Raw genomic sequence first — 13378 nt, 5'->3', positions numbered from 1 at the left:
TTTTTGCCGATTTCTCATGTCCTAGCTATGTCCGCAGTAATGATATTATTGTTCACTCTCCTTCCCCAGTGCCGTAGGAAGCATTTCCATATTGGGGGGGCTGAAGTTTAGTGACACTGCGAGGGCCAACCGGGGAGTTTTGAAAATTTAAGCTCTAGATTGCTTGAATAAAATGCACTCAAAACAGAATGCTTTCAAGAAAAAACAAGAAAAACTTTGCATTAATTGCAAAATAACCATTTTTGAAAAAATTATTGGGGGGGGCTATGCCCCCCCCCCCAGTTGCTACGGCACTGTTCCCTCATTAAATGATTTTTCGAAGCATTTTTATTGCATTTCTTATCGAAAATCACTAATCCAATTCCAAAAAGAGACTTAAAAATTTCCTGTGAGAGTTAGATTCTTCCACTTAATTTCTAATTCGTTATGACGTTTTAAGCTGTGAGAGGGATGCAAAAGACGTGTTGTGTATAAGCGTGTTTCTCGGCGATCGAAGAAAGACGAGAAACGAGTTTCTCAACGGTTTCGCAGGCTAGCACCCTATGCTGCTTTATATATCTTACGCACGCAGATTGGGACAAGCTGCGCTCATGCGTTGAAAATATATTTAAAATGGTACCTTTCGATTCTGATAATCCTCGCATTTGCAGAAGAGCGCTAACTGAGATTAGTTAAGTTAACCAAAACAAAATGGCAAATCAAGAGCTTCAAGATCAAATCAAGAAAATTGTCGAGGATGAATTAAACAAGGAAGGAAACGTGGTGGCAAAGTTACAACAAAGATTAGAAAGAAAAAGATCATACGACCAAACTGAATTTGACAAAAAGGGCCACGATGAACAATTCAAACATACAATCAATGTTTTGGAAACTGTCGACGACGCTCTGGATGAACTTGAAAAGGGTGACAACAACTCAGCAACCGGATTTATGAAACAAGGTAAGAAACTTTTAGAAGACAGAATTTCCATTATCAAATTAGCAGACAAGGAAGGATGGGGTGTCGTAAAACACTACAAACAAAACCTTCTTCTCTCGACTGGGGACCTCAGTGAGAAACATCTGAAAGAAGCAAGAAAATCGTTCGAGCAATTCAGATCGAGAATCGAAACAGAGAAAAAAGCACACAAGGAATCCTCTTTCACTCAAAGTTTAGACGAAATTCAATGCTTTAACTGCAGACGCATGGGACATTATGCCAGTTATTGTCCTTTAGTTCAAAAAGAGCAACCTCAGGTTCCTGTATCATCAAAAACGTCATCAAGTTCCTCTAGTTCTACATCAAAACATAAATCATCGTCATCCAAAGTGGGAAAAGAAATTAAAAGACTGAAAGTGTTTCAAAAAGACATTTCGTCATTATTATGGTTACTTGTTATTAAGTTTTTTAATTGAATTTTTTATTAGTGTTGAGGAAAGTCTATACTGCTTTCGTTATTAATAAGTCCTTTTATCAACTTGAGAATACTGGGAGAATTGTCAAGGGGGAATTCTTTTGTCGCTTTATGGTCATCTGCTTATTTTTGGCCTTTACTCACACCTAATGGCACAACTTTCCTGCCTTTTTTTAAACAATTTCTTGTACTTGACCATTACCTTATTAACAATTCTAACTGTTGTTGTATTTTTGATGTTTTTGCGAGTTTTTATTCGCTAGCTTTATACATCGTATTTGATGAATGAAACTATTCAAGATTTATTGTCATTTTTTCTGAACATATTTTATTTTCTTTACATGTCATTCTTGATATTTTGACCATCAGCAATTTTCAAACTTTTACAAGGAACTTTGCACTGTGGCAAAGACAGGTGTTATTTTCTGCTTTCTCTTGTTTTTCATGTACGAAACGTTACAATTAAATTACGGAGTTGAAAGAATTTTGGATATCACTGCCACGTTTGCACATATCAACTTGGAGATGTCAATGCCTCGTTGCACGCATCAATTTAGAGATATGGTTGCCTCGTTGCGCCTATTATTTTGAAAGATATCCCTGCCGTCGTTGCATATATCGCTTGTTGTTGATCGTGGTGTCAATGCCTCGTTGCACATACCACCTTACAAGTTGAAACAACTTTGGATATCACTGCCACGTTTGCACATATCAACTTGGAGATGTCAATGCCTCGTTGCACGCATCAATTTAGAGATATGGTTGCCTCGTTGCGCCTATTATTTTGAAAGATATCCCTGCCGTCGTTGCATATATCGCTTGTTGTTGATCGTGGTGTCAATGCCTCGTTGCACATACCACCTTACAAGGTATGAGAGTTACATTTACATTTTTTCTATATTTTTTCTTTACCATTCAGAGGTAACTACACAGGATTTATTGTCATTTTTTTCTGAACAGATTTTTATTTTCTTTACATGTCATTCTTGAGATTTTGACGATCAGCGGTTTTCAAACTTTTACAAGGAACTTTGCACTGTGGCAAAGACAGGTGTTAATTTCTGCTTTCTCTTGTTTTTCACGTACGAAACGTTACAATTAAATTACGGAGTTGAAAGAATTTTGGATATCACTGCCACGTTTGCACATATCAACTTGGAGATGTCAATGCCTCGTTGCACGCATCAATTTAGAGATATGGTTGCCTCGTTGCGCCTATTATTTTGAAAGATATCCCTGCCGTCGTTGCATATATCGCTTGTTGTCGATCGTGGTGTCAATGCCTCGTTGCACATACCACCTTACAAGTTGAAACAATTTTGGATATCACTGCCACGTTTGCACATATCAACTTGGAGATGTCAATGCCTCGTTGCACGCATCAATTTAGAGATATGGTTGCCTTGTTGCGCCTATTATTTTGAAAGATATCCCTGCCGTCGTTGCATATATCACTTGTTGTTGATCGTGGTGTCAATGCCTCGTTGCACATACCACCTTACAAGGTATGAGAGTTACATTTACATTTTTTCTATATTTTTTCTTTACCATTCAGAGGCAACTACACAGGATTTATTGTCATTTTTTTCTGAACAGATTTTTATTTTCTTTACATGTCATTCTTGAGATTTTGACGATCAGCGGTTTTCAAACTTTTACAAGGAACTTTGCAAGGTGGCAAAGACAGGTGTTAATTTCTGCTTTCTCTTGTTTTTCATGTACGAAACGTTACAATTAAATTACGGAGTTGAAAGAATTTTGGATATCACTGCCACGTTTGCACATATCAACTTGGAGATGTCAATGCCTCGTTGCACACATCTATTTAGAGATATGGTTGCCTCGTTGCGCCTATTATTTTGAAAGATATCCCTGCCGTCGTTGCATATATCACTTGTTGTTGATCGTGGTATCAATGCCTCGTTGCACATACCACCTTACAAGGTATGAGAGTTACATTTACATTTTTTCTATATTGTTGACCTTATGACCTTAATTGTTCTGGTGCTACAGAAGGAGCCTTGACCGTTGCATTCGTTGGGGCCATCATTCCTCAGGTTTTTATTCTCCTACAGACAACCCTCTAGTGAAGCTTGCGCTTGAAGGTGATAGACATGTCAATGCTAGCAGAAACTTAAATTAAAGAAGAACAGCAAGGAACCTTTAACCTCAGATCTTATTCTTATTCGTCATGCTAAAAGATTCCAATTTCCTAGTAACCTTGGCACTTAACGTTACGTAGTTACAACATTTGCGTTGCGTCTTTTTTCTCCTCGTGTTCAATGCAATATGATTCCAAAATTAAATTAAGATTTGTTCTTTATATCTTTACCACTCCAAGCTAAGACGAGAAATAGTGGAGAAGCGTGTTTCTCGGCGATCGAAGAAAGACGAGAAACGAGTTTCTCAACGGTTTCGCAGGCTAGCGCCTTATGCTGCTTTATATATCTTACGCACGCAGATTGGGACAAGCTGCGCGCATGCGTTGAAAATATATTTAAAATGGTACCTTTCGATTCTGATAATCCTCGCATTTGCAGAAGAGCGCTAACTGAGATTAGTTAAGTTAACCTTTTTAACTCTTCTTTCCTAATTTTTTCTTATATATGTGTAAACCGAGACGATCAAATTTCTACAGCCCGTTCGATAAGAAACAAAGACAACGAAATCTGTGAAGAAGTGGTTCGAACAAACGTGAATGTACGATTAGTAACCGAAAATTTACAAATGTAGAAATATTTTTGTTTAACAAAATTGTACGTAAAGGGAGGGAAGACCTTTAACCTCCGAAGGTTGGGGTGACGGATGCCATCGGTTCGGAGATAATGTTTCCTCCAGAATAAACAGCCACTGGGGGTTTTACGCCACATGCTTCGTCACAAACTTTATTTTTTATATTTTTACGAGTTTATTTTTGGAATTCTCGTAAACTGAAAAGCGGAAAAATTATCATTGTTTTAGTGTTAACCAGATTGTTATGGTGTTACCACTTCAGTATTTTTCACTGGTCGATCGTTCCATAATCATTTAACTTTTATATCATATGAGCGTGATGTTCAAAAGATAAAATAAATGATCGCTTTACTTTTCAGGGGGGGGTTTCATGGTTGGCGGAGGAGCGGAATCGGCCCTTTTTTCGGACGGAGTGGCGGAATTTGGCGAAAATTTAGACGGAATTACGAAATTGGGTTCTCTGACGGAGACGGAAAATTAGACAATTTTAGTGCGGAAAAACGGAATTTAGCAAAAAGATTTGCGGAAAAACGGAATTTAGCAAAAAAATTTGCGGAATTTCGGAATTGGTAAAAGATTTTCAAAATTTGCGGAATTTTCGACAAAAATATTGAATTTCAAAGGAATTTTCGGTGACGGAATTTTGGTTCAATTTAAGACGGTGTGACGGAAATTGGAGAAAAAATTGGCGGAATTACGGAATCGGGTACCCCCTGAAACCCCCCCTTTTCACTTATAAGTATTATATTATATACGTATATATTATCTCAGTTAGTCGTGTTCAATGCAATATGATTCCAAAATTAAATTAAGATTTGTTCTTTATATCTTTACCACTCCAAGCTAAGACGAGAAATAGTGGAGAAGAAATTGAATGTTGACACGGGAAATTTCAAACTTCAACCTCAAAAAAATCTTGCCACCACGTGCCTACAAAAGAATTTCATATCACAGTGGAGCCAAGACACTCAAGTCTTGTGTATGCTGATTTCAGCTCTTCTGGGAACAGTTTCGGAAAGATATTTCCAATTGAAAATTTCGTGTCACTATAGCATTTCGTCTGAATTTCTTGTCTAATAATGATTTTCTCACACCAGATTTCACAAATGTATCCAGCTTGGCATGCTAGCCTTACTTTCAAGCTTTTTTTCTGCAAATGTATAAAAGGAAAGAGCTAAGATAACTTTTTTGAATAAGACTAATAAGCATTTTTTTTAAATCAGACACCTTCGAGCCGCCATGACAGTTGTCCTTTGCGGACAAAGCTAGAACATCAATTGTTTTCTGAAACAATAGAAATACAATAATCGCTCTCCACTCCACCGTTTTATGAGTCGTTTATCCAGTGTATAATAAAACTTTGTTATAAGTAACTCAAATTTTTGGGTCTGGGCTGAGGTTACTTAGCATTCTAGCCACTGACCTTTATATACCAAGTTTCTCAATCCCGGCCGAGCAAAATTTTTGATCGGAGTTTTTTGAAAAGTGGTACCCTAATGGCGGCACTACTCAATATCATTATAAATGTATCGAGAGCGCTAGATCTATGCTCCGTGGGGAATACTTTTGATGATATAGCGCCGTTAGACGTTAATTTTGAGCACTGCAATGGCTTCTTTACGGGTACCACTTCAAAAAAACTTCGATCAAAGATGACGGAAGTAATTTGGTCCAGGGATATATAAAGGTTAGTGATTCTAGCTCATTTTCTGAATAATTTCCCTTGACCAACCCTAAAATGATACCATATTTATGTTTATTGGTTATAAGGGCTATAGTTGCAATGGTTAGGTTATGTTGAAAGTTTTTGACTAAAATTTGACTAATTTCAGGGCCTTAGCAACCTGGTTGCTTACATAAAAAGTGTTTACACATAAATAGTTATTTACAATCTCTCTATAGCACAAACCACACGATTTGGAACTGACGTCATCAACAGTTATGCTGAACCAATCAGTTGGGTCATGTTGGCTTTGTACCTTTTGATTGCTAATGTTCTTTTGTTGAACCTGTTGATCGCTATCTTTGGGTACGTACATACAATAAAGCTAGTCGTAGTTAGGCACCCCTGTCTCACAGCTCCGGTTTAACCTTTTACCACAGCTGGGATAAAAATTCTATTGTTCAAAGCTACATTTTAGTTCGAATTGAGATGAAATGAAAGTCAATTTCCAGTGGGGCTAAAATTATAGGGTATCTTTCCCACCGCACCGGGGACATAATTTTGGCCAAATCTTCCAGTATGGCATTGGTGCTGGAGTCCGCCAGCTGGTCTGTGACCCAGCGGTGTAGTTAGCACTTTTTGAAGATTCAATTATTCAAGGAGAACAATTCCAGCTGGCACACAACGTTGTTTCAACATTCATCTAACGTTATATGGACGTTGTGAACGTAAGATAAACGTTGAAACAACGTTGTGTACCAGCTGGGATTCCTTTTCCATTTATCTACGAAGCTGCAGTTATTGCAAATGTTCTCAAGCAGCTCTGTAGATAGAAAGTAGGTTTTCTACAGTTGTCAGCCGTTAATATTCTAAAACTAAAAAGTCGCTAACTCTTTCGAGTTACCCGATTCCACAATCCGTCAAGTATGTAAGTAAGCATATTCATCTGGTGAAAAGAGGGAGTCTATCCCCTTTTCTATTTGCGCTAGACCTGGGAGATCGAATGCTGAGGTGGAGAGCCACACCTACTCTGAGCGCCCAGTAATTTATCACCTAGATCAAATTACCTCATCTAAGTTACTCATCCGCTGAGTTGGCGGTGACCGGGAATCGAACTCACAACCCTTAGATTATAAGGCGAATGCTCTACCAACTGAGCTACCCGGCCAATCCGCCCGCAATTCTTTCCTCAATTCCCGTCAAATCGTCTAAGAAAGAGCCAAACTTCCAAAGAACCCCCTTTGCATTTGTTGTTTTCTTCTTTTAAAGAGTTTAACATCCAAAAAATCGTAAAAATCGTAAATATAGAAAAAAAGCGAAATTCCAAAAAATGAAAAAACTACCCCTAAGTTTTAACATAAGGAGGACGTGTGCCAAATTTCAGCTCCTTAAACCAATTATTCCGCTCTCTACGCTGCCCCAAAGTTTGTGGACAAACAAACTCACAAACTCACAAACATTCTGAGATTCTAGCTCAACTGAAGTTGAGAATATCATATTTTCAAGATATTCCCAGGATTGGAAATCTCTTATTTCGCCCATCAGTGAAACACACTCTATTATTCGAATATATCTGTAATTCGGACAGATTTGACTTCCCATTCGATAGTTCAAATTAGTGATAGTTAACTGTATCTTCCTTTCTCAGCTGGCAAACAACGTTGTTTCAACGTTTATCGAACGTTCACAACGTCCATATAACGTTAGGTAAACGTTGAAACAACGTTGTGTGCCAGCTGTAACTGTATCTTCCTTTATTTCAACAGAGACACATTTTCAAGTGTGAAAGACAACTCGGCACAAATCTGGAAATACCAACGTTATGGACTTATACGTGAATATGCAGCACGCTCAGCTCTTATCCCGCCGTTCATACTTTTCGTGCATATTTATTTGTTTTTGAGATGGATTTGGGATTGTTGTTGTTGTAAGAAACATGAAGAAGGAGGAGGGGTCAGATTGAGTAAGCCTTTTGTTTTTATGTTTCTCACACACGTTCTTTTTATTAGAACGTCCTTATTTGGAAGTTTTAACCCTATTCGTACTGGGGGGGTGCTTTTTCTGTTCGGGGCTGAAACAAATGGTAGTGACTCCTAAAATAAAAGAGCTTTTTGCATGAAATTTTCTGTGAATTCCTAACTTTTATTTAGCTTTAAAACAAAAGAAATTGACACCTAAAAATTTTCACACCTTGAGCATGATGACATGAAAATTGACACATTTCCAATACAATTTTTTTTATGTCAAATATATCGTTTAAACCGTGATTTATTGAATATTTAGGATAAAATAAGCATTTTATACCCAGGGAACTTTTTTCTAAAGCCTTTTTTGGAATGCAATAGCTATTTATAAGAACAAAGGAAATATTCGGTTTTTGCTCACTTTGTGCATGATGAGTGACGTCATCAGTTGCCCTACAAGACAAGAATCTTGTGTGCCAATTTTCATCCAAAAAGACCAACCAGATCAAAAGTTAAGGGGTTGTACAGGAAAAGCCCTCCCCCCCTAGTTTGAACCGCCCCTAAAAGCTTAGTATGAATAGTATGTTCTTATTTTTATCATTTTATGAGTATTTAATGCAATTTTTTTTTTATTCTAATTTTTTTTAATTGAGTGTTGTATTCTTAATTTGTTCTTCATACTTTGCAATGGAAGCCTTATATAAAAAACGTGCCCAGCTGGCACACAACGTTGTTTCAACGTTCATTTAACGTTATATGGACGTTGTGAACGTTAGATAAACGTTGAAACAACGTTGTGTGCCAGCTGGATGCATACTTGACTTTTATAATAATATCCAAACCACGCATAAAGATTTTCTTGCCCCTTGATAAAATTATAGAGTATTTTGCCTTGCTATTAACTTGAAATGCCGTTAACTGAAACGGTGCAGGAATACTTTAATGGGATAAATTTTCGCAGGGATTAAATTTCGTGGTTGAGCTCATCTGCGAAATTTTTAAGATTTCGTGGGAACTTAATTTCGTGGATGGCATTAAAGGAAGACATTATTTTCACGATTTTGTGCCTTTTTTCACCAAATGATGCATTTTGGTTTTCAAAACACGCATCAGTAGCCCTTCTTTGATGCCAGTAAACATTTTAAAAGTAACTATTTGACATTTTTTGAGTTTTTCTCGAAAATATTTCGCGGATAAGGCCTTTCCAAATTGCCATTGAGACTTAATTTCGCGGATGACACCCGCGAAATCTGCGAAATCTAATTCACGCCAATTCCACCATTTTTCTAGTTAGGTAATCTCTGGCGTAAGCTTAGCTGATTGAATGAGGGTCTTGAAAGACGAATTCTCGAGTCAGTAGATATTTCTCTCTTTTCCATCTACTCAAACTTGATTATTTTCATTTTTGTTCAAAGCGACGAAACTTGACGAATATGAAAAGGAAGAGATGAACGAATTCGAATCAGACTCTGTGGCATCATATGTTCGTTCTGTACGATCACAGGCTAATGACAATACAACAGAGAATGAATCAGTTCAAGAGCTTCTTGAAAGGTTTGTTCATTTTTGTTTGATTAATTCTGGCCATTGCATATTGTAATGGGTTCTTCCTGAAAATTTTCGAACATAGGATATATTGTCCGGGGGTAGTGAAAAATCTACAAAATTTGCTATGTTCAGGGGGAGGGTTGTTTTTGGCTCTGTTTGAGGGGTAATTTTGAATTTCCAGAGGTGAAGTGATTCTTGTTCTAAGGTTAGACAGACTGACTGTCCGGATAGAAGGGGCAAAAGTCACAATGTTCGGGGTGCAAATTTTCAAAAAAAATTTTATCCTCCACTTCACAAATTCAAAAAAGAGCCCGATCAAGCTCAACTTCTGTTGTTGCCTTTCGACAAAAATCGTTTTGTCTTTCACAAATTACCCGCGATTTGAATGTTCATTTTTTTCTGAGTACAGACGGTATTTTTGAAAATAAGGGACGTGGCCACGCGGATTTTTATAGTACATTTTTTACCCTTTTACCATTCAAATCTCTAGATAGTCTCAGAATTCATAAATTCAGATTGAAATTGTCTAGTTTTCAACGTCAAGTGGCGCACTTTCTCCTCAAAGGTTAATGTTCTTCTAATAAAAGTGAACTTGCAATTCGAAAATTTGAACTTCTGCTTGAAATTGTAATTTAGAATTTTCTCTTTTACACTTTTTTAAGATACTAACTTTATTTTTCATTGCAGGGTAAAACATTTAACAAAGATTTGTACAACCATGGAAGGGCGCTTGAAAGCATGCGAAGACAAAAATTAAATTTCGAAATATAATTACAAGAAACACTGAAAGGTTCTTCCAGCAATATACAGTTTTGACTCCAGGAAACCATACCAAAGTCTGTTCTTTAGAATTTTAAGCTTATTTATAAGAACTTGTAAATGTTGGCTCAGCTTCGCCTCGGTTCGAAATTTCAAAGCGTTTTCAGCCTTTATAATGTTCCCACTAAGATATTTTTGGTGTGATGAGTTTCTTCACAGCAATGGTTGAAAAGGGCCTTAGAATCAAGATCTCCTTAAAAGTTCTTGAAATCTGCCAATCAGCTTATTCTGTATTTGTTCTCAAGTTTATTTCAGACCATGTTCGCACGTGGCGGTTTCCGTTTCGCTTCTAAACGAAATGAAGCCATTTTATTGGTAAGAAGTGACGTAAAACTTGAATTTAACCAATATCATTTCGTTTCGGGGCGAAATGGAACCTTCACGTGCGAACATGGTATCAATTAATTTTCAATATTCGTATGGGATTGTTCTAATGAAATTTTATTCGTACAGTTTGATTTTAAATATGCATATGGACTCGTTAAATAAATAATCGAAAGGTATAAATTATAGACACTATTGAAATTAAGTAAAAATTCTTATAGAATTTTTGTACCTTTTTTTGAAAATCTATAGTATCTTATGTATTTTAGTACTATTTTTTTCATCTTCTTTTTTGGTAGTCTTTAGTGCATTTTGATGATTTTGAATAATTTGAATTTTATTGGATATATTATAACTGTAACATAAATTGAATTAAAATACATAAACAAAAAGTTATATTTTATCAGAAAAACAAATCTCAAATCTTTGTCTTTATTTTTAAATTCGTTTAGACTAAAGTCATCTATAATGCAATGAATGAAATCTTTCTAACTCAAACTCCAAAGTAATCAAAAGTTTTATTAAAGTGTCATTAGCGAGTTTATGTATTTTCACATTTGAGGACGTTAGTAGAGTGACTGAAGCGATTTAGAATAACCCGCACTTCTGACCCGAAAAATCGCGCCAAATCGAGGACGGTAAAATAGCTAATTTACCGTCGTCCTTAGTTGGTCAGGATTTAGTCAAATTAGAACCTTACTGTCTCCCTCCCAAAACAACATACATAAACTCGGTGAGAAGATCTGCTCTCCATCTTCGATTCTTTGAATAACAATGTGATTAAGACATGCGCGATAAAACTCTTATCTCTTAAATGTTTAATTTCAGATACCTTATATCGGCCAAAACTTAGTCGGCCCTAAGTGACTAAATTTTGGCTTGGTGACTAAAATTTTTGCCAACTAAAAATTTGGGCCGACTAAAAATTTAAAAATGGCCAAAACTTAATTATTAGTCGGCCCTTAGTGACTAAATTTTGACGAAGTGTCTAAAATTAGGGCTGACTAATAATTAAGGCCGACTAAGTTTTGGCCGATAAGGTAAGCTAAACAGGCACTGTTTTCATAGAAACACTATTTTCCGCCAGAACTTTAAAATTTGAAACGCGTAACCAAAGAAAGCGCTTGATTCCCGCAGTGAATTTTAAGGCTTCAAATATCCTTGCTTAATATGGGAAAGGTAGAAGATTATTGTCTAGCATTGTGCTTGAGACTCAAATATGCTATATTTAATGATATTCAAGCCTGGTCTGTTCTAGTAATGATGCGATCTGTTCTGAGTATAAAATGGTGCCCTGGAAATCGGGGGACCTGTTTTAAAATCGAGAAATCTTTCCAGCTGACAAAATAAGAACAGGTTTTTGCGAATTTTGCGTCGGTGGCTGCTTTTGTGTTGGTATATATTTTCTAACATTTTGTTAAACACACGCAACAACCCTCTACTCAGAATCATGTTCGAACTTGATACTTTTTTTCCGGACAAAAATATCAAAAGTCAAAAATATAGAAGTAAAAATAACAACATAAAAGTAATTGTTGTTAACATCTCCCAGTGGTCGTTTATCGTCGATGGCTATAATGGCAGAACACTAAACATTTTAAATCATATCAAAGTCTATAAAGTAACACACAGTAGTTGGTTAACCAAAGCATCACTGGGCGAAATTATAAATTTCCTAAGTCGGAAATATATAGGAAATATTATATTTCAAGGGTTTTCCAGCGATTCGAAAGATCATATTTCCTATGAAATTGTAAATGTGGTAAGATGACATTCCACATATTTACAATCTTGATAAAAATCTATATTTACCAAATTTACATGGAATTGAAATATCATATTTACCAAATTTACATGGAATTGAAATATCATATTTACCAAATTTACAGAGAATGTAAATATCATATTTCCTATGAAATTGTAAATGTGGTAAGATGACATTCCACATATTTACAATTTTGATAAAAGTTCATATTTACCAAATTTACATGGAATCGAAATATCATATTTACCAAATTTACAGAGAATGTAAATATCATATTTTCTATGAAATTGTAAATGTGGTAAGATGACATTCCGGATATTTACATGGAATGGAAATATCATATCTACCAAATTTACAGGGAATGGAAATATCATATTTCCCGTGAAATTGTAAAGGTGTTAAGATCTGGTAAGATGACAATCTTGTAAAAAGTCCATATTACAAAAACTACACAGAAAGGAATTTTAATTTATAATCAATTTTAAAAGACTCCCCAAAAATGGAAAACAAATAGGTACTATGGTGTTTAGAAAACAGAGAAGGAGGGTCTAATAATCAGTGGCGTTGTGGGAAAATTTTTCTGGAGGGGCCAAAGTCAATTTTTTTTAAATGGCGCCCCCCCTCCAGTTTTTCAAAGTGGTGTCCCCACCCATCCTTTTCTAAAGTTTTACCAAATTCATTTGCCTAGGCATAATGAGGAAGGAAATATTTAGTGGAGAAAAGTAGAATTATCTTTGATGAATGGAAAAGGGGAAAACAGGCCCCACCATGGTTGGGGCCGACTTGAAAATTTTTTTAAATCAACTGCCAAGATACCCTAAATCACTAAATAAAAATGGACAAATTTGACACTTGCTAGAGTGAAATGAAACTTAAAGAAACAATGTGTTATGCGAGCGAAGCGAGCGAAAAATAGATGTTTTATGATTTCAATATTGTTGTCAGCAGATTGGTCTTGGGACGCAGTTAGCTTTACATTTAATAATGCTATATTGTACACAAAAAAAACTTGTAAATTAGCTAGATCTCAAAGAAGTTACCAATTAACTGTATTGCGAGCGAAGCGAGCGAAAAAAATTGCAAGTATTTTAAAATTATCTCAGTAAAATTGGTCCTGGGCGCAATTTAAGGCGCATAAAGTATGATTTTTAAGATTGGGGCGTTTAAA

The 13378-nt window shown here is 36.0% G+C and overlaps 2 protein-coding genes across 2 annotated transcripts in view; both read left to right on the top strand.

Moving 5' to 3' along the window:
• Positions 1 to 6224, top strand: part of LOC136823541 (transient receptor potential cation channel subfamily M member-like 2) — a 37736-nt gene extending 31512 nt beyond the window's left edge. Inside the window, exon 19 of the mRNA XM_067079729.1 lies at positions 6030 to 6224. Coding sequence (XP_066935830.1) covers positions 6030 to 6217 — 188 coding nt within the window. The 3' untranslated portion in view covers positions 6218 to 6224. The remainder of the gene's footprint in view (positions 1 to 6029) is intronic.
• Positions 6225 to 6597: 373 nt separating this feature from the next.
• LOC136823528 (transient receptor potential cation channel subfamily M member-like 2) lies at positions 6598 to 10305 on the top strand. The gene is made up of 4 exons (XM_067079714.1): positions 6598 to 6626; positions 7557 to 7753; positions 9170 to 9308; positions 9990 to 10305. Exons 1-4 carry the CDS (start codon positions 6598 to 6600, stop codon positions 10057 to 10059), a joined length of 435 nt encoding a protein of 144 aa, XP_066935815.1. The 3' UTR covers positions 10060 to 10305.
• The last annotated feature ends 3073 nt before the right edge of the window (positions 10306 to 13378 follow it).

Source organism: Clytia hemisphaerica, unplaced genomic scaffold (assembly GCF_902728285.1).
Source record: "Clytia hemisphaerica strain Z4C2 unplaced genomic scaffold, Clytia hemisphaerica genome assembly, whole genome shotgun sequence".
Classification (NCBI taxonomy): domain Eukaryota; kingdom Metazoa; phylum Cnidaria; class Hydrozoa; order Leptothecata; family Clytiidae; genus Clytia; species Clytia hemisphaerica.
Note: the sequence above shows the minus strand (reverse complement) of the source record. Positions and strands in the feature narration are given on the sequence as shown.